Source organism: Pelophylax lessonae (assembly GCF_965119305.1).
Source record: "Pelophylax lessonae genome assembly, chromosome: 2".
Taxonomy (NCBI): Eukaryota; Metazoa; Chordata; class Amphibia; order Anura; family Ranidae; genus Pelophylax; species Pelophylax lessonae.
This window is the reverse complement of record NC_138769.1, coordinates 375190492-375212451: the sequence shown is the minus strand read 5'-3', so window position 1 is coordinate 375212451 and position 21960 is coordinate 375190492. Positions and strand designations below refer to the sequence as shown.

General features: G+C 45.5%; 1 protein-coding gene across 2 annotated transcripts in view; it reads right to left on the bottom strand.

Moving 5' to 3' along the window:
* Positions 1-697: 697 nt before the first annotated feature.
* Positions 698-21960, bottom strand: part of DHX40 (DEAH-box helicase 40) — a 119878-nt gene continuing 98615 nt past the window's right edge. Inside the window, exons 14-18 of one of the 2 annotated variants that reach the window (XM_082247382.1) lie at positions 13181-13275; positions 10241-10310; positions 4065-4293; positions 1424-1563; positions 698-828 (exon numbers count right to left, since the gene is read on the bottom strand). In XM_082247382.1, coding sequence (XP_082103508.1) covers positions 1445-1563; positions 4065-4293; positions 10241-10310; positions 13181-13275 — 513 coding nt within the window. In that variant the 3' untranslated portion in view covers positions 698-828; positions 1424-1444. The remainder of the gene's footprint in view (positions 829-1423; positions 1564-4064; positions 4294-10240; positions 10311-13180; positions 13276-21960) is intronic. The other variant, XM_082247383.1, reaches the window with a different exon arrangement.

Below are 21960 nucleotides of genomic sequence, written 5' to 3'. Positions count from 1 at the left end.
ACCAGGAAGCACCAGGAATGTTTTTGGTGACCAGGAACTAGATGGTGGGAAGCTGGGGTGCACTAGGGAAGGCAAGTGCTTCCTGCTTAAAGTTGATCCTGTTTAATAATCCTGTTACTAAGCCCAGTACAGCCAAAGCACAAGCTCATTTTAGGACATTCACAACAATATGGCTTGTACTTAACAGAAAATATAATAAATCCATGTCTCACTATTGTCCCTTCACAGGTAGTTCATATCGTTTTTACACATTCCCTGGGAATGAACTAGCAACATATTAGGATTGGTTTACTAAAGGCAAATAGGCTGTTCATTTTTCAATTTGCCCCAGAGTTTAGTGACTAAGCTAAAGCTCTAATGACTTCCATCATCCAACTATGTGCAAGCAAAATCATGTATTTTTTTTTTTTATTATTATTATTTTCCTTGCACGTGATTGGGTATTCTTTGCAAAGTGAAAGCTCTGGGGCAAATTCCCTTGCAAAATGAACAGCCTATTTGCCTTTAATAAATCAACGCCAATATATATATCATCAAGCAACACAGCTGGAGTTCTTTGCCTTCTTCTAATGGAATTGAAGCCCATTGACACAACAAAGAATGTCTATAGTGGCTTCTTATACTGAAACAGCTAATTGCAAGGGACTGACAGCTGAGCTGAGAACATCTGACTTTTATTTACATGAATCAGTCACTCCCTATCACCATCACTAGTTCAAAGCATATGGATACACCAGGACCAGCAATCCAAAATTCTTTAATCTTTCTTTAACATGATGTGATTCATCCAACGTGTTTTGGAGGCCACAACCTTCCACTTCATCAGGCCTGCAAAAAAAGTACAAATATTAATTTATTAAAAATATATACTTTATATAAAAAAAATACAAATATTGTGAATAAAAACAGAGCATATTTATAAAAAAACAATGGGAACATAAAATGAGCGAATATAGTGGCTTTTTCTCAAATGTGACTTAAAAAGTGCACATATGCTTTACTAAGGTCCTGATCACACTTATGCGATGCGGGAAACAAACAAGATTCACTGCTTTTCTCCGCATCGCAACTCAAAGCAATCGCACGGCGTCCATGCGATCTGCTATGGGGGTCAATGTTATCTCAATGACACCCTGAAACAGATTGCCAAAAAAATGCGGTGTGAACCTCCATGCAATGCGATTCAGGTGCGGGGGAAAAGAGGGTCCTACCCAGTTTTGGTGTGGATGCGATATCAGCCATACAAAATATATAGAGAAAATCGCAATACCCAGACATCGCATGTGATGTGAACAAGAATGCGGTGCAATTCCTGTGCAAATCAAAAACGGTGTCTGCATTGCACCAGTGTGAACCCAGGCTGATGGTCATCCTTTAAGCTAAATCAGAAACCTAAAAGAGAAAGATTGCCAAGAATGCATACTTGTCAGCTTCTGTCCACCTGCTAAATGTTTGTATTCTGACTCTTCTGCTGTTTGCGCTGAAGAAAGCGTGTTCTTGCATCAGATATTGACTGATCATCATTTCTTTTTTGCATCTTCTTCAATGAGGCTTCCAATCCATCTGTAACAGATACCAGAAACACTTGCAACACTTGGCAAACAGAGGGAAAGAAAATGTGGGTTTACTGCAGGCAAACAAAAACTTATGGTAGTTGTCTGTTTTTTTTAACGGATGCAGGAAAAGCGCATTAATTCTGTTTGACCACTCTGGCCCCAAGTTCAGCCAGATGCATACATGCATTCACCCCACAGCCATAATGCAGCACAATGTTTATAGCTTTTGTTAAAATCTTCTTTGCGCTAGCTGCACATGCGCAACTAATCCCTACAGATTTAAGGACCCTGCACTGCCTGTATGTAAATGAGGATATGAGATTAGAGTAAAGATACATATGGAGGGGGGAAGGTGAGGGTGATTTACTTTAGGTCTGGGTGGGCAAGCAGGCAAGGTGAAAGTAATTTATGTGAAAACACACTTATCCTTTAAAAAGCATGCCCACTGATAACAAGCTTACCACTGCATCCGTAGCCTTAAACTGTTTTTTTTTAACCACTAGAGATCTTGGACGTACCAGACACGTCCAAAGAGCTCAACTCATTAAAGGCACTGCCAATGTATATAATGTGTCAGATTCTCAAACTCCTCTGCTTTGGGGGAAAAAAATGGGTGTAAAGCCACAGTATTCAGAGATTCTTCTGCCATCGTTACCTGTGAGATAGTGCTGGCATTTTGATACACACAGTAATGTTATACACTATGATGCAATTTAATTATTTTCTAAAGGAGCTATATTCTAATTGTATATATTTTTAGATAATGATAAGATCCCAAGGGCGAACTGTTGAAACTCACCACAGATAGCTACTTTCAGGACACATCCTTACATTATTATTCACAGTGAATCAAGTAATGCTATATAAAAAACAACTGGTATTTAAATATCTTGCATGCACTGCCAGCAATTATGTACAGGAACTGATGAGAAAAGATATTGACAAGAGTGGCAGTCATTTTGCTGATGTTTGGGGGGGCTACATTACTTTTAGAAGCAATAAGTTGATGCACCTTTAATCAAAGTGGTAAGGAACAATAATTTGTATGGTGCTGAACAGGCGCATCAAAATGCATATTTAAAACACATTATACATTTTTTTTGTGAATTCCCTTTACATTTCATGTGGGCATTTGCAGCTGCCATTATGGTTATTACAATGCTGAATAGAAAAAGTTTAACAAATTCCTCTTCTGTATTGGCTAGTGTATTTTGACAGCCGGCCAAAGCAGCTGTCAAAATATCCAAACAGTGCCTACATCTGATTAGATGCAGGTGCTGGTTGGCCAACAAATTTCAGTCAGGCTCCTTTTATTTTTCAATTGATGGATGTTGAGCTGGGAGGTAACAGGGAGGGCCGTCCACTGAGTGACTTTTGGCTGCTCATACAGAACTTGCTGATATTCGCTCATTGTATGGCCTGCTTTAGTATAGGAAGTGAACACATACATATTAGGGATGCACCGATCCGATATTCGGATCGGACATTGGCGCCGATATGGCCATTTTAGATGGATCGGTAACTTTGACCGATCCACTGGCCGATCCGGTTTTTGCTAAGTAACGGCTCAGCCATCCCTTACTAGGTGCAGTAGTAGTATGGGATGGGAGCCACTAATTCCTGCATAGGTACGGCTCACAGGCGGAGTGATATCAGATGCACTCCGCCAGTGAATGGAGGAGCCACACACATGAAGCAGCGGCTTTGCTCTGTACTGCAGCCGCTTGCTTTGTGTGTAGCTCCGGATCAGTTCCGGTATGAGCGATTTCACAACGCCAGATATCGGTATCGGGTCCAAAAAAGTCGGATCGGTGGATCCCTAATACACATATCATTATAGGAAGGGGGAGAGTAGAAAGACACACAAAGCAAAGCACACTAATAAAAGATCAGTAACAACACACAGCTCAAGGCGACGGTTACTGGCAACAGGCTGTCCAAACCTCAGAAACTCTCGCTGTTAGAAAACCTTATCTCAAGGACTTGAGCAGGGATGAGCTCAAGCATGTTTGGAGTTTGTACGTGCCCGATTCCGCCAGGAAGCTGAAACTGCACTCTGCTAATCACAGGCAGTGAGACATTTCCCAATCTGCAGCTGCACAAATCAGGAAATGTCTCACTGCCTGTGATTAGTGGAGTGTCAACTTCCTGGCGGGATCGGGCCTGTACGAACTCGAACATGCCCAAACTCATCTCTAGACTTGAAATTGGCGTGGAGCCAAATCAACCTTCTATAAATAGATGATTAACTGTTGTCCCCCAGACATGAACTCTTTGAATGCTACCATCTTTCCTTTTGGGTCAATATTGACCTTTTTGGGGGAACACCGCACTAAAAACAATGACATCAGGAATCAATACATATGTTGTGGGCAACAAGGCACTTCCTTCAGACATGGAGTTGAGAAAAAGGTACCCAAAAACTAAAGTAAAATAGTATTCGAGATTTGGGTCATCAATTACTGTTCTAAATTTACAAGTGTGTGTTAAATTATGAAGTGAGCTTACCATTAAGTTGCTGTGCTTTTTCTCTTGAATTCCATTTAGCTAATTCCTCTTCAGTCACTTCTTCTCTGGCCACGTTGCTCAATTCATAAGCATCAATATCATGCAATTTTGGAAGCAAGTCTTTAACCCATTCATATCGGATAGAACACACGGTCCTGACAAATATCTTAGATGTCACCAAAACACTATGGAACAAAATCCACTCCAAGTTGGTTTCCTGGCCAAATAACTAAGATTTAAAAGAAAAAATATAAGAATATATAAGAATTCACAAAAGAAATCACAATTGTGGGCAATGGTTGGTACACTTCTGTTCGAACATGCTTTAACCAAAAAGCGTTATTATATTGTTTTTTTTCTCATCATCCCACAGATGTACCGTAATTAAAAGACTACTATAGCAATAATAACATTATTTGCATAAGTAATAGTGTGCACGCTGCCTTGGAAATTGCAAACCACATTATGATTAGGAATACTTAAATTGCACCTAGCAGTAACTTTTTTCTTGAATACTATTTTGAGCAAGAGAATCAAAAGTATCATTTTTCAAAAGACTGACTTATTTCATCACCTTTCATCTGAAGCCAGGTTCAGTGTTTTAGGCCTGCCTGAGCAGTGCATTCTAGAAAAATTGTATTAATAGTCTGCTACAGTCAGGATGAAATATTTTGTCATATGAAGTCTCTGCTACAGTCAAGAGGAAGTATTTGGTATTAGTCTATGTCCCCTCCTTTCCATCATGATGACTTTGTTCATTATAGTGTTCTGGGTCTGAACAAAGATGACAGTGACATTTTGAAGCATAAAGAAAAACAATGGTAGGGAGAGTAATGTCATATTTTGGAGAGCTAATACAGTTTACATTTTCACATTAATCCCATGGAAAATGGGATGTTTGACTTACCCAGTAAAATCTGCCTATTGGGAGTACAGGACACAAGATTAATAGAAGTTACAAGGTCTTTAAAGTGATTGTAGAGCTTAGCTTTTTTTGTTCCCCATTAAATAAACATGTTATACTTACCTGCTCTGTGCAATGGTTTTGCCCAGAGCAGCCCTGATCCTCCTATTCTCGGGTCCCCTGCTGGCTGTCCTGGCTCCCCCCGCCTAGTGCCACCGTAGCAAGCCGCTGCTTTGGGGGCATGCGTGTGTGCTTGAGTTGAGCTCTGTGTGTCCATAATAGGGGGTTATTTGCTAAAACTGTAGTGTGCAAAATCTGGTGCAACTCTGCAAAGAAACCAAGCATTTTCCAGGTTTTATTATCAAAGCTTAATTGAATAAGCTGCATGTAGAAGCTGTTTGGTTACCATGTACAGGTGCACCAGATTCTGAGTGCTCCAGTTTTAGTAAATCTCCCCAAAAAGTGGGGCTTCCCCCCCCTCAATCCCTTATCACTGGCTCTGATTGACAGTGGGAGCCAATGGCTCCCACTGCTGTATCTAAGCCAGTGCCGAGCAAGAGAGCAGTGGCTCTTGTGCATATCACTGGATTGAGACCAGGCTCAGGTAAATATTTATAGGGGGGTCGCAGGGGAAGCTGCATACAGAAGTTTTTTTTAGCTTCCTGCATAAAAAAAGAAACTGATTTTTTTGTCAAGTCATCATATCTATTTCCTAGTCGTACATTACAGGGGACCAGGATCTTGAGTCTTTAACAATAAGACATCCAAAAGCAGTCCATCTGAGTGGGCAAAAAACAAAACAAATGCCCACGAGCCAATCTAACAACTGGGTCAAGAAGGGTTCACAGCAGATTGTAGCACCTTGTAACTAAACTTTTTTTTAATCAAGATTAACTATTTTTATTACTTATGCTGCCAGCATTAGTAAATAGATAAGTATATTATATTTACTTGTTTTAAACCTTTTTTTGTTAAGTTTCTTCAGTTGCTTCCCAATATCTGGCCTAGTCCAAAATTATGTCATATATCTCAGGAGTCTTCATGGGCATTTTTTTCCCTTCTCAGGGGCTCTCTCAGCTAAGCACACCCTCCTGCCTGCATGCTTGGCCTAAGGGCAAATGGATTGCAGGAAGTAAATGCTACATGAATCATCTGCTTTTACTTAAGCCAGAAATGCTCAAAGATATGGATATATGGGTGAGTTTTGTTTGAATGACAAAAATGAATTAAATAGAGTTTTCGATTTTTGGTGTTCAGTTACAGTTTAAATCCACTATAAAAATGTGAAGGCCAGGTGGCACCCTTGAAAATCGGAGAAACAGACAACTGATGCTAAAAAACGTTGAAACTCTAATAGATATGGCAGAGTGCACCTTAACAGAGGAGAGAGGAACCATATCTATTAGAATTATTACTTATCTAATGCACCTTGCAGTAGTGGAATGAGAAGCAGGGAGCCATTTGCAGGAACCCTAAGAAAGAACAAAGAGGGAATCTTATTGCCTAAAAGACCCTGTAGCCAAAACTCCCACAATGCATACCATGTCAAGACACTGAAGTGGATTTTCCTTGGGATGTTTTGGAGCAGGATATAAGGAAAGAAAGACAATGTCCTGGTTGAGGTGAAAGGAGGAAACCACTTTATGAGAAAAGAGGCTTTCAGCCTCAGGGAGGACCTTGTCTTTGTGTAACACTAATGAAGACTCTTTACAGGATAAGGTCACTAACTCAGAGAACCTCTGTGCTGAGGAGATAGCAACGAGGAAGGTAACCTTCAAAAGGTCAGATAAAAAAAATATCACCAAGAGGTTTGAAGGGCCACCTCTGAAGGGCTAAAATAACCAGGTTAAAGTCACACAGAGTTACAGGGGAATGCACAAGGGGAGACATGTGCGATACCCTGCACAGAAGTCTGAGGAATGAGAGACCAATGGTTTCTGAAACAGTGCAGCCAATGCTTGATGGTACTAAAGGCAAAATACTGATCTAGACAAGACTATGGAAAGGACAGGATGCAACCAAAAGAGGTGTGTGATGATAGACTCTCTGAGAGGTCGACTTTCCAGGCTTTATGGAGGTAGGGAAGACTAAATCCAATAAGCCCCTCTCCCTCAGGACCTAAACTGTACCTGCTTAGTCATTAAAGCTAAAGATCGAGAAGAAGGGTGGTGGACTGGCTCTTGGGACAAGTGGTCTGGAAAAACTGGCTGGGTCCATGGAGAATTATATGTCCTCCTGGGCCGGTTCAGTGCAACAAGAAGTAAGGGAATGCCCTCCATCTCGATCCTGCGGAGCAGACAAGGGAGAAGCTGTAGAGGATGAAAAGGCATAGGTTAGGTAGAACTGGTCCCACGGAGCAGGGTGTCCACTGAGAAGACTAGTGGGCCTATGGACCTATTGACAAACCTGTCCAGTTTGTTGTTTTTTAAATCAAGAAAAGCTTTATTGAGAAAAATTCACACCATGACAATCAGAAAGAAAAACTGTCGGATGGCAGCTTCAAACCATAAACAATACACCATCCACACCATGCCATATTTCCCCCAAGGTTATCACGGTTAAGTACAGTGCGATAAACACAAAACATTTTAAAACATTACATTAACAAACGTTCCAGAATAAGATCATCAGGGGCCATGCCCGGGCTGTTCAGCCACACACCCCATACCTTAGAAAATTTCTGAGGCACCCCCCTATGCTGGTAGATAATCTTCTCCATACGTAAAGTAGAAGCCATCTGTTCCAGCCACATCCTATATGTAGGTGGCTCCTGCGCTATCCAGTGTCTCAGGATCAGTAAACGGGCCTGAAAAAGTGCCCGAATAGCTGCCTCTCGCAGAAACTTATCTTCCACTACCGCTTCCAGTATCCCCAAAATGCACCGTCTGGGATCCCTAGGGATATCCACCCCCAGAGTTCCATTAATGGCAGATAGCACCGTGGACCAGTATCTGTGCAGCTTTGGACATCTCCACATCAAGTGAACCAAGTCCCCCACCTCTCTGCGGCATCGTCCACAGAGGTCATCGCCACGAAGACCCATGGCAAAGTTTCAGGGGAGTGTGATGCACTCTTAGCAGGATGTAAAGCTGCAACACCTGGTGTGAGGCATTGAGAGAGCAGCTACGAACTGCCTCCAAGGCCTCCTCCCACTGTTCCCCCGGGATCTCTCCCACATCCATGCTCCAGCGGTCACAAGCCTGGCTCAGATACCTTTCCAGGAAAGATCCCAGAAGAGAGGCATAGCAGCCTGATATGAATCCCTTGGTGTCCGTAAATTGTTGCATAAGGAAGAAAACAGGGGTTGGGGACAGGAAAAGCTGTCCCATCCAGTTTGTTGTTTGATCTGGACACCATAAGCTCCATGTCTTGTGAACCCCCCCCCCAGCAAGGAGAATGAAACACTTTTAAATGGAGAACCCATTCCCCCCCCCCCCCCCCCCAACTGACGACTAAAACTGCACGCCTGAAAAATTTCCACACCTAGGGTGTAGACAGTGGACAGGGCTGGAATAACAGGTGTCCAGTGATTAGGAGACAACGGAATCACCAGAGTTACAGGATGTTTATGTGAAGCCAGGCTTAAATTGCTTATCAAGTATCCTGCATCGAGAGGGCACCCAGGACTCCTTTCTAGCCCGACAGGCTGGTATCCATTGTGAAAGATTTCCACATCTTTGAGGAAAGGGGTTTCCTCTCCAGCACTGCATGGAAAATCCACCAGGTCAGTGGGAATCTGGCTTTGCAGGTCAGGCACGTGGGGTGGTCCAAGCACCCAGTCTGTTTCTCCCATGCTGTCAAAATGTTGAGGTGCAACTTGATGTATCGTACTGCCTTTCAAAAGGAGACTACCATCAGACACAAGACCCTAATGTAGGCATGAATTGAGAGGTTAACAGGCCAGCATGAAGGGGGACAATTTGCTAATGTTGTTCCTCCACAACAAAACCAGATAGCGTTGATGAACACCTCTATTTGATTTGAGAACTATAAACAAGTTCAAGTAGAAAAACAGAAAGGGACTGCCCCAACTTACTTGTTTTTGCAGCAAGGCGCACATGGAAGTATTTTGCACAAAACAGACAAAAGGAGGAATGGCCTTACTTCCAGACATACCTGTCCTTAATATAATTTTTTTAACTTAAATTATTACAGTGTACAGTAGAACTAGAGCAATGACCCCCTGCAAAAAGAGCTGGTGAGCAGCTGCAGGAAACTCTGCCAATCTTGGTGAGAATAGTGGAAAATTTGAAAGCATGAAGTGGGGAGGAGGCAGATTCCCAAATTCCAGCTTGCAGCCCCGTACTCTGTGGAGAGGGGTATCCCGCCCCTTCACTGGGAAGAAGGAATGGAGCAAGACTTGGCTAGCTTGGAGAACCCTTTTTCTGATGAAATTATGTTTCAGACTTCAGCTTGGAGTTGAAGGCCTAAGGGGGACAAAATTAGCTCAAAAACATGCTCCATATATTATACTGTATAGTTAAGGCTGGGAGTGTACAGTATCTATTTTATAGTTGTTGCATCAAACTAGAACATAAACCTCAACTGATTTTTTTTCTTCATGTTTGCCTATTTTATATAATAGTTGGGGTTCTTAAAGTAGGTTTTTTAACCCTTTGTCGCCGGCCGCACGCAAATATGTGGCCTTGGCATTGAGCGGCCGCATATTTGCGTTCATTAGTGTCAATACAGCTGTGCCAAGAGCGCACGCTCTGCGCGCTCCTGCCACAGTTACCGGCGCTAGCAGAAAGCTCACGGCCGCTACATTTAGGTTGCCCATACATTAAACAATTTTCCTTTAGATTTACCAAAACCATATAATATGAGGCAAAATTGAAACACTTTAAATTTGTATGTAACCAGGCAGGCTCTTGGACTATACAGTTGAATAAGATAATTCTATATGTATGGCCAGCCTAAATTTATTTCAGCATGGTAAACAACAACTGAACTGTTATGGCGCAAAATCTAAACCATCTATCCCTTTACCCTTTCCCTCTTCCTACTGACCCTCCATCAATCCTTTTTTTGGCACTGGGATAATGGACTTTAAGGAGCTTCTGCCCACGAATCACATTTGAGGAGCTTCTGCCCTTGAACAAGATTTGTTGATCCCCGATTTGCTCTAATAACCAAAAGATGCTTTATTTGATCTTTGTGCCTTTGTTTATTGTTACGTGTTGTCACTGATGAGACTTTTTATAACCTCTTGTAACCTGATAAAGATTGCATTTTTTGTAATCAAGACCTTGCAAATACTCAAAATACTTACAGCTGATGAAGGGTGGATGTGCACTGCACTGCCATTTCCATCCATTGTGCAGAACGTTCTTCCTACTGACCTATACAAACAAAATGTTCGCACAATAAAAGACTAAACAAAATGGAAAAAAAAAAAACACAACCAAAAATCACTTTTCCCTTTATCGAACTGCAGAAACGAATATCAAATTGGTCGATATAGGCCACAACAGTCTAGCCATTGTCATTGTTCCCAATGCCCTACTAGGTAAGCTGGATAGCTAAAATGAAAAAGCATTCAATACTATAAAATATACATTATAATATAAAATATACATTTATTATACAGACATCAGAATTAGCTTTTTACATCCTGAATTAATTTTTTGGTCAAAATCTTTTTTCATTGATTTATACAGAGATCAAGAACAAGGTTTCATAGGACAAGCACTTAGTCTAATGCAACACACGTGTCACATCACGGCATACAACCATATATTGTGCTTACAGCATTGTATGAAAACAACAAGATATCAAGTAACATTCTCTCTTATATGGGTCATAGAAACGCAACTACCATTACATAGACAAAACATTGAAAAAAAAGACAAACAGAAAAAACTCCCTACTGTTGTCACACATCCCCAACTAATAACCATATGCATCCTATTTAGTCAGTAAAATACTATTTAAGACCCACTGATTTCCTTGTAAGCCACAGTTGTAGTAAAATAATCCAAGTAGTTTTTTGACTTTTTAATAACAGTCCTGCATTTTATATATCCATTCCTCAAACTCCATAGTGTTTTGGACTTTAGTGAGCCATTATTTTATTGCTTGGGCTTTGCTTTGTGTGTGCAATAATGGGATCAGGCCTTGGGAGTATTTAAAAGAGGAGGAACTGGAGACCTCTTAAATGTTCTGTATGACATCAGAATGTCATGAAACAGGACTACAAGGAGGTCCTCTTGGAGGTTGTGTTGTAAAGCTTTTGCTATTAACGCCCTCACCTCTTGTTAGAAAGGCCTAATAAGGAGACTCCCATCACAGATGTACAAATGCATCCCATTGACCACAACCCCTCCAACATCCTGCACGGACTAAAAGATATACCAGAGCCAATTTTGCTGGAAACCTATACCGTCCTGACAACAGCTTAGAACAAGGCAACTAGGGAGTAGTCTCTAAAGCAGCTGAAAGGGGTCTCAGAGCAGGGTTATGCTCCTTATCCATGATCCTGTAAGATCTAAACTACTCTGAAAAGGCAAGCAGTTGGCTATGTCTCCACATAGTCAGGACAGAAGGTCCCCACTCCCCTCACAAGGATTCCAAGATTCTCAAACAAGAACCTTTAAGAAATTGGAATTACACAACCTCCCCAGCTGCTAAAGAAATCCATGCATTCCCCAGGAGAGAACACTTGGTGGTAATAGTGGAGACGAGGATGGGGCCAAAGTACCACCTCTATTAGCTTAAAAGTGATTGTAAAGTCTTGTGTTTTTTTTTTTAAATAATAAACGTGTTATACTTACCTCCTTGTGCAATGATTTTGCACAGAGCAGCCCGGATCCTCCTCTTCTCGGGTCCCTCTTCGCTGCTCCTGGCCCCTTCCTCCTGTCGAGTGCCCCCACAGCTGCAGCTCAGTGTGTCCATGTAGACACAGAGCTGCTGTTCGCCCCCCCTCTGCTCTCTCTCCTGATTGGCTAGCTGACTGACATCTGCGGGAGCCAAATGCGCTGCTGCTGTGTCTCAGCCAATTAGGAGGGAGAGTCCCAGATGGCCAAGGGACTCGTGGACATCGCTGGATTGAGATGGGCCTCAGGTAAATATCAAGGAGTGCCGGGGCAACTGCTGCGCACAAAAGGCTTTTTATCTGAATGCATTCAGATGAAAAAAAAACTTCTGACTTTACAACTCCTTTAATCATAAACCCTTACAGCAGCCAATGATAGCGGAGATGTATAATCAATCAGAGAGGCCACTAAAGCGATTCATCAGCCAAGCAGCATGTGCTAGGTATCTTTCAGCAAGCATTTTTTCCCCAGAGCAACCCAAAGCTTTTTCCCAACCCACACATTCCAGTCTACAATACAAGCCAGGGCATTTGCTTTATAGTGTAAATGAACATCATGGAGGCCTAAGCCTCCATCCCCCTTTCACCGACAGAGTAACGTGAAAAATCCTAGATTTTTTGCCCCCCCCCCCATAAAATTTTACATATACAAATCTTATGCAAGTACAATTTAGGAATATATAATTGGAAGCATTTGAAGGCAGAAATAAAATATAGGCAGAAAAAAGTAACTGAGGATGTTAACCCTCCCTAACCTTGTAAAATGGATCTTATTCCAACCTCCCAGATTCTTTTACCTTTCTGAAAGAGACTTGGAAAATTTGCTGAGTACAGCTGCTCCAGTTCGGCCGTTAATGAACGAGCAAAATATGTTATATAGTGGTCTTTCCAATGAAAGGGGAAGGAGCTTTCTAAGATTTGCTTCTCTACATCAGGTAGATTAATGGGAGAGATCTTAGATTTGCTCAAGTTAATTTTAAAAGTAGAAAACTCTTGAAATCTATCCAATTCCACCATAGTAATGGACAGGGAGATCTGACGTTTCGTAACAAAAAAGGAATCCACTGCAAAAGCTACCAGTTTATGTTATACTGATCCTACTTGAACACCTTAAATATCCACACTATGCTTAGTTTTCCAGCGTTTAAAAAAAAAAAAAATAATAATAAAAAAACAACTGGTGAGTACAAGTAAGCAGTTATCTTCTCATTGACAGGCCAAGTGACGTAAGCTTACGTGCAGTCAAAAATTGGTCATTTGTATAAAAGTCGTGTGAAAGGAAAAATGTATGTAATGCCTATAGCAACCAAATTCCAGCCTTTAATTGCTTTGGGCAATGAAGGCATTTTCTTTTTTGGACCGGTTTCTTTTATAATAAATAGAGAATATCTGACCTACCTTCTGGCAACATTGGAAAAGAAACCAGCACAAAGGCATTGGGTGATCATTTCATTCCTTGGAAGGTCAATTCTTTCAAAGGGAAAGTCCTTCATCTAAATAAATAAACAAGCGCTATGAGTGATTTATTCATAACATGGGTGAAGTCTACAAGCTTTTGACAGCGATTGGATTTAGGGCCAAAAGGACAGGTCAGAGTCTAGAATTATACTATTACCTTGGCGTGAGGGGAGGGACTAATAGTTGTTGGGTACCCCCTACAGAAAGAGGATGTGGAGAGGAGGAGACAGAGTAAGAAGGGTACACACAGGCCGAATGTCAGGAGACATTGGCCAGGTTAAAAAAAAAAATGATTAACTGTTTGACATTCGGCCCGTGTGTATGCCAGTCTGTTCTGACAGAAGCCGGCTTCTGTCGGGTGAGCATGCTGGAAAACCAGCGCTGATCAAATTATTTTGGGGGGGGGGGGCAATCCCCCTGCCAAAACACAACAGATCAGCGGGGGGGGGGGGGGGGGATCACTGTACTAATGTCGGATGGTTAGTACAGTGGCTCCAACCACAGCGGTCAGTTTTTTTTTCCTGTACCAGGCTTTGTAGGTAAAACTAAAGGAGCACTGTGATAGATAGCAGGAGAAATGGGAAGAAACAGAATCTTGGCAGCGAAGGGATTTGAGTTTATTGAGAAGGAGCGGGTGGTCAGCAGTATCAAAGGCCCCAGAGAGGTCTGATATATGGAGTAGTAGTCGTTGGTTTTGGTTTTAAAAGTTAGTAACTTATTAGTGAGTTTTAGTAGGGCAGTGTTTGTGCTGCAAGTGAAAGCCAGGCAGGCTGTAAGGGGACAAGAAGGTTGTTTTCAGTGAGGTAGGAGCTCAGATGGTTGTAGAATAAGCTAAAAGTTTAGAGGTGAAAGGAAGCAAAGAGAAAGGTCTTAAGTAGTTCAGGTTGGTGAAATCCAGTTAGGGCATTTAAAGTATGGGGTGATCAGTGCATGCTTTAGGGGGGTTATATTATTTAGGAGGGTATATTAGAGGAGATATTGTAACATGAAAAATAATTGGATTTTTCCTACAGCTTACCTGTAAAATCATTTTCTTGGAGTACATCACAGAGCAGCCATAACAATAATTACTATCTTGTTAATACGCCACCTATAGGTGAATGGACACTGGCAACTAAAAAGACAAGAATTCCCCCTCTATATAACTCCTCCCATACAGGAAGTACCTCAGTTTTGTAGCAAGCAATACACTTCCCAGAAAAAAGAGGGGAGGGACCTCTGTGTCCCGTGATGTACTCCAAGAAAAATATTTTACAGTTAAGCTGTAAGAAAAATCCAAATTTTCTTTACTGTACATCACGGGACACATGAAAACCGCCATCAGACTGAAAAGATCTACATAGCTGCCTGCAGCACACTGCGGCCTAATGCAGAATCCTCTCAGACCCTAACATCCACCTGATAAAATCTAGTGAATGCAAGTACTGAAGACCAAGTAGGGGCCCTGCAAATCTGAGCCATAGAAGCTTGATGGCGAACTGCCCATGAAGCACCTACTCTTCTGGTAAAGTGTGCCTTTACCCGAAAAGGTGGAACAGTCCCCTTTAAACCATACACCTGGATAATAACCTGGCAAATTCACTGAGAAATCGTAGACCTAGATACTGCCTGCCCTTTCCTGGGCCCTACTGGCAGCACAAACAAAAAAATCGGTCTTCCGAATCTGAGCTGAAATCTTCAAATAGACCTTAAAGCGGAGTTCCGGGCACAGAAACCATTTTTCAATAAACATACCCCTGGGACAGTCAGGGCTAGTACATTCCACAATGGCTAGCCACTGATCTGTCCCGGTTCGCACTTACCTGCAAGATGAAATACTCACTCAAATTTCTTCCACAGCGTTGCCATCTCTCTTGTGGGCAGCTGAAGCCGGTCCTCTTCTGCATCTTCTTCCGCATCCTCTTCTCCCAGAATGCGCCTGCACCGACCCCTCTCGTCACTTCCGGTGCGGCGCCGCATTCCTCCACAGCTTCTGGGCATGCCCAGAAGCTGTTTAGCAGGGGAATGCGGCGTCGCCCCGGAAGTGACGAGCGGGGGCCGGTGCCGTCGCATTAATTCCTGGGAGCGATGACGTTCAGCTCCCAGGAATCATCGCGAGACAGGAAGTGACGGCGGAGCCGCGGCGCTGAGGGAGGAAGTACCCTGAGGTGAGTATTTTCTATCTTCAATTACAAGGTGAGTAAAAAAAAAAAAAAAAAAAGAACCTAACTATCCAATTCCTTTTCAGGTGATGGAGAACTAGCGGACGGGCACAAAAAAAAACGGAATTTTTGTAAAATCTTACCTGTAAAATTCCTTTCTCTGAGTCCTCCGACAGTCGCCGCCTCTTCATATTCGTCACAATGGGGTTATGACCTTTGCTCCGTAGGAGTAGCTAGGCAACAGAATATGTCAATATTAAGGCTTTTAACATATCCCACCCCCAGGGGGTGGTCCCCTCAGTCAATACCCTCCTACTTCCTGTATCCATACCTCAGTTTCAGTGGAATAGCAGTAGAGTATACAACCAAACCCCAAAAGAGGGGCGGGGGCGGCGACTGTCGGAGGACTCAGAGAAAGGAATTTTACAGGTAAGATTTTACAAAAATTCAGTTTTCTCTTACGTCCTCCGACAGTCGCCGCCTCTTCATATTCGTCACAATGGGGACGTCCCAAAGCAGTGCAAACATGAGGGGTGGGAAACGCAGTCACGCCCAAAGGCAACGCCGTCTCCACATCAGAGAAAGGAACCTTACCAAGGGAAGGAAACCAGCTGGGCAGCATGAAAAAAGGTGCTCAACAGGAGCAACAACCCAGGAAAAAACAAATAACCTAGGGATAAAATTATATCCCAAACAGCCAAGGGCCCAAAACTTGCGGCCAAAGGAAGCATCAGCCGATGCCTGAACATCCACCTTGTAGAACTTCGAGAAGGTGTGAACGGATGACCAAGTCGCCGCCTTACACACCTGGGCCACAGAAGCCCGATGATGACAGGCCACGTACTCAGAGACCTGGTAGAGTGCGCCTTCACAGGCATAGGAGGAACTTTTTCCTTCAAAGCATATGTCTGTTCAATGGTCTGTCTGATCCATTTGGCGATGGTAGAAGCCGACTCCGCCATGCCCTTCCGAGGACCCTCTGGAAGGACAAATAAGGAATCCGATTTGCGAAAGGATTCAGTCGATTTCAGGTAAACCCTGATCGCCCGAACAACATCCAGGGAGTGCAAATCCACCTCCTTCGGATGCTTGGGCTTCGCGCAGAGCGAAGGTAGGACAATATCCTCATTGAGGTGAAAACCTGAAATCCTCTTCGGAAGAAAAGAAGGATTAGGTCGCAAGACCACCTTATCCAAGTGAACGACCAGATACGGAGACCTGCAGGACAAAGCTGCCAGCTCCGACACCCGGCGAGCCGAAGTGATCGCCACCAAAAAGGCAACCTTCTTGGACAACATGGACAACGAGATCTTTCTGATCTGTTCAAAGGGAGCATGTTGTAACACGGACAGAACAAGATTCAAGTCCCAAGGAGGCAGGGGTTCCCTCCTAGGAGGGACCAGATGTCGCACCCCTTGGACGAAAGTGCTAACCAAGGAGTTAGATGCCACAGGACGTTGAAAAAGAACGGCCAACGCAGACACCTGACCCTTGATCGTAGCCAGCGCCAAACGCTGGTCAACACCCGTTTGAAGGAAGGACAACACCCTAGACACCGAGTACGTGCGAGGGGAATGCCCCCTGGACTCACACCAGGCAAAATAGGCCTTCCAAGTATGGTAATAGACCTTCCCCGAGGAAGACTTCCTCGCGTTGATCAAAGTGCGAATGACCTCAGGGGAGAGACTCCTATCCTTCAGGACCTCGCTTTCAACAGCCAGGCCGTCAAAGCCAGCGACTGTAAAGCAGGATGGAATATCGGTCCTTGAGACAGGAGATCTTCTCAAAGAGGCAGACGCCACGGGGCGTCGACCACCAGATTCACGAGGTCTGCGTACCAGGACCGGCGAGGCCAGTCCGGTGCCACAAGAATCACCGTGTGCGGTTCCGAGGTCAACCTGCGAAGGAACCTGGACAGCAGTTGAATCGGTGGGAATGCGTACAGCAGTCGGTACTGATGCCACGGAGCTACCAACGCGTCTGACGCGTCTGCCCGAGGATCGCGTGTCCGCGCCACGAACCTTTTCACCTTGTTGTTCAGACGAGACGCGAACAGGTCCACATTTCAGACCCCACTTCGCGCACAACATCTGGAAGACATCCGGGTGAAGTGACCATTTCCCCTGGTCCAGGGTCTGGCGACTCAGATAATCCGCCTGCCAGTTCTCCACCCCCGGAATGTGAACTGCCGTTATCGCCGGGACGTGTGTCTCGGCCCAAGACAGAATGTCGGCCACCTCCCGAGCCGCCCGGGCACTCCTGGTGCCCCCTTGACGGTTGATGTAGGCCACCGCTGTGGCATTGTCCGTCTGCACCCGAACCGGACGGCCCTGCAGCCTGTCCGTCCAACGTCGAAGGCAGAGATTTATCGCTCGTAGTTCCAGAATGTTGATCGAAAGGGAGGATTCCTCCACCAACCAAGTTCCCTGGGCGGACAGAACGCCCAGAACACCACCCCAGCCCGACAGGCTGGCATCCGTGGTGACCACCGTCCATGAGAGAGGACGAAAAGACTTGCCCCCCCGACACCGTCGGGGACTGGAGCCACCACAGAAGATCCCTTCTGGTGCGATGACTCAATGAAATCTGGAGTTCCAGAGATTGCGGTCGCCCGTCCCACCTGGACAGGATCTCCGCTTGGAGACCCCGCGTGTGAAACTGGGCGAAGGGAATCGCCTCGAAAGCTGAGACCAATAATCCCAAACAGCGCATGCACGTCCAGATGGACGAGCACGGAACGTCCCTGAGGGACCTGACTTCTTCCTGAAGAGACCTGAGTTTGTCTTCCAGGAGGAAGACCTTCGCCTGGACCGAGTCCAGAATCATCCCCAGGTAGGGAAGACGAACCGACGGGCACAGCGTCGATTTTGGAAAGTTTATCGTCCAACCAAACTCCTGCAGAGTTTGCATCGTGACGGACAGGGCTGAAACCAGACCCTGGTTGGTCGCAGACCGAACCAGAATGTCGTCCAGATACCCCAGGACAGAGATGCCCTGGGCTCTCAACAAAGCCAGAACCGGTGAACACCCGTGGAGCCGAAGCGAGCCCAAAAGGCAGCGCCACGAATTGGTAATGATCCTCCGCAATGGCGAATCGAAGGTACCTCTGGTGACCCTCGAAAATGGGGATGTGAAGATACGCATCCTTCAAGTCGATGGAGGCCATGAACTCCCCCGGGATCAGGGCAGCCACCACCGACCGCAAGGATTCCATGCGGAACTTGCGAACCCGCACAAAGCGGTTCAGAGCCTTCAAGTCCAGAATCGGACGCACCTTGCCCTCCTTCCTGGGCACGGTGAACAGATTGGAATAGAACCCCCGAAATCTGTCCCGATGAGGTACTGGAACCACTACCCCCTGAGCCCGCAGGTCCCGCACCGCCAGGTGCAGATCCCGCAAACGCTCCGGAGACAGTTGAAGATTTGAGGGAAAAAATCTGCTCTCCGGCCGAGAGAGAAACTCGATCTTGTAGCCAGATCGAACGATTTCCTGAACCCACCTGTCCCAAACACGGGCCAGCCAGGGTTGAAGAAAACCGAGCAAGCGTCCCCCCACCCCAGAACCGGGTGAGGGCGCCCCTTCAGGCCGCACTGTTGTGGGCAGCGGATCCGGACTGGCCGGACTTCTGCTTACCTGTCCACGGCTTCTTCTGGGAGCCTTGGCCTTTGAACGGCTTACCCTTATAGTGCGACCGAAAGGCACGAAAGGAACCCTGAGAGGGCCGAAAAGAAGCGGTCTTCTTACCAGGAGCCGCCTTAGCCTTGTGGGATTGGGGCAAGAGCGTGCTCTTACCACCCGTGATCCCTTTAATCAGTGTATCCAAGGAATCTCCAAAAAGTCGAGATCCGTTATAGGGTAGATTAGCCAAGGTCTTGCGCGAAGACTGGTCCACAGACCAACACTTCAGCCAAATCAGGCGGCGTGACAACACCGCCACACTGCACACGTGCAGCCAACGGAACTATATCCAAGTCCGCATCACACAAATACATGACACCCTGATGGATTTGATCCACCATAGCCAACGTCTCTGGAGGGGCAGAGTCAGCCACCAGGACGCGCCTAAGCACCTGCGTCCAATTTGCGACAGCCTGAGCTGCCATAAGTGAAGCAAAAATAGCTTTGAGCATAGAACCGGTAACCAAATAGGTATGACGGGTAAGAGACTCCAGTCTCCTGTCCGTGGCATCCCGGAACACCGGCGTATCCTCAGCAGGAATCGCAGTAGACTTATTCAAAACCGCTACCGCGTGATCCACCGGAGGTGGCACGCACCAACGTTCATCAGTAGCGGGCGTGAAAGGATAACGCAGCTTGAACCTACTTGGCACAGCAAAAGGCTTCCGCAGATTGCGCCACTGTTCGCTAACAGCGTGCTGAAAATCATCAGTGCAAGGAAAAACCTGTGAAGACCTGCGTCTCCGCTGCGTCCCATAGGAGGCTAAAACAGCAGGAGGACATGGCTCATCCTGCAAATGCAGTGTTTGATAGAAGCAACCAACTCATCCATGAGTGCAAGCTCTTCAGACGAGCCAGGGGGAGAATTCTCAACCCCTTCCACCTCAGCCTCCACTTCTGATCCCACAAGATCCAGGGAGGAACGGGACCCCGATAAGGAGACCCCAGCCATAGCAGCCCCATCACCATCACCCATCACCAGCATTTGCACCTGAGCAAGGTTAGCCACAACAGCAGCCAAATCACCCCCTGGGGGGAAGCAGCAGCCCCCTGGCTTCCCACCAAAGTGAGAGGAAATTTGCTTTCCTGAGAATCCATGTCCCCAAAAAAATTTTGCAGGAGAATAAAGGGCAACTGCCCCTTTAAAAGCGCGGTCAGCGCAGCCCACCGCACTCACACACCAGCACAAGCCGACCCCCACAGGGAAAAGCACGAACTCAGGCAAGGATTCAGGACAGAGAGGATAAAACCTGCAGAGACCACCGCTGCTGCTGCTGCTGCCTCGATCGGTGCGCCCAGGAGAAGAGGAAGTGATGCAATACAGGGCGCTCTATTGAAGCCTATGGAGGGCTACAAGAAAATGGCCGCCTGCAGTGTCAGCATGAGGCCGGAGCGATCGCCGCCAAAATGGCGGCGCTTGGCGCCGAAAACGCCGCTCCCGCCCACAGTGAAACACCAGGACACATGCAGTACAGTAAAAAACAATGGCGGACCGCAGCAGCGGTCGCCGCAAGTATGCACAACATGATCCACATCATGCCCCGCAGCACACAGCCAGTCACACAGTAAAAGACAGCACACAATCTGACATAGAGACAGTGCAGCATAGCCCCCCTCCTTGCATTCCACAGAGTGCAGCTAAGACAGATAGGGAGTCCAACAGTGTGAACAGGGGCAGGGTTACACAGTCCCAGACTGACACCCCCCAAACAGACAGGTCCCCACACAGATACACTTCCCTTCTAACTGGCGTGGGGAACCCGCACAAGCGATCAAGCCACTGCACATGGGACAGGGAGAGTCGCAGCCAGGACGCAGGAGAACTGCGGAGCGATACCGCAAGGCGTCCAGTGAGGTAGCCACCTCACCATAGCATCCCTGCAGCGAACAGGGATGGGTCGTTCATTATGCCAGGAAAAATACCTGACTGAACGCTCGATGGCAGGCTGGGAAGCCACTGACCCACAACCTGAGACCCAGCCCGCATGATCCTCTTCATCAGAAGGACTAACTAATGCTGACAAAAGTAACAGCTAAGTAAAGAGAGAGAAAAAAACTCAAAATAAAATCAAAAAAAGAGAAAAGGCTGAGACAAAATGCCCCAGCATAGAGACATCCAGCTACTCCTGACAAGCTAGACATTGAAACTGAGGTATGGATACAGGAAGTAGGAGGGTATTGACTGAGGGGACCACCCCCTGGGGGTGGGATATGTTAAAAGCCTTAATATTGACATATTCTGTTGCCTAGCTACTCCTACGGAGCAAAGGTCATAACCCCATTGTGACGAATATGAAGAGGCGGCGACTGTCGGAGGACGTAAGAGAAAAGATCGATTTTGTGCCCGGAACTCCGCTTTAAATGCATGCACTACATCGAGAGAATGTAACAACTTTTCCTCTGCGGTTTGAGGATCTGGAAAGAAGGAAGGCAGTGTAAAGTCTTGATTCAAATGAAAAGCGGACACCACCTTGGGCAAAAAAACCTGGGTGTGGATGTAGACTCACCCTATCTTGGTGCAAGATCAAAAATGGCTCCTTACAAGAAACAGCCGCTAATTCTGACACCCTTCTAGCTGAAGTTTCTACAACCAAAAAGTCTAACTTTCTTGTCAGAAGAACCAGAGGAATATGCTGAATGGGCTCAAAGGGTTGTTTCTGTAGTACCGCCAGGACTAAATGTAAATCCCAAGGACACAACGGTGGCCTAACTGGTGGAAGCATACGCAGCACCCCTTGTATAAAGGCTCGAACCAGGGAATGCGAAGCAATTGATCTTTGAAATAAGACTGATAAGGCTGAAATCTGATCTTTAGCCTAAGGCTAGCCTAATATCTACCCCTACTGCAAGAAAGCTAGAATTCTCCCGATTATATATTTAGGGGAATGCCACTTCCTGGC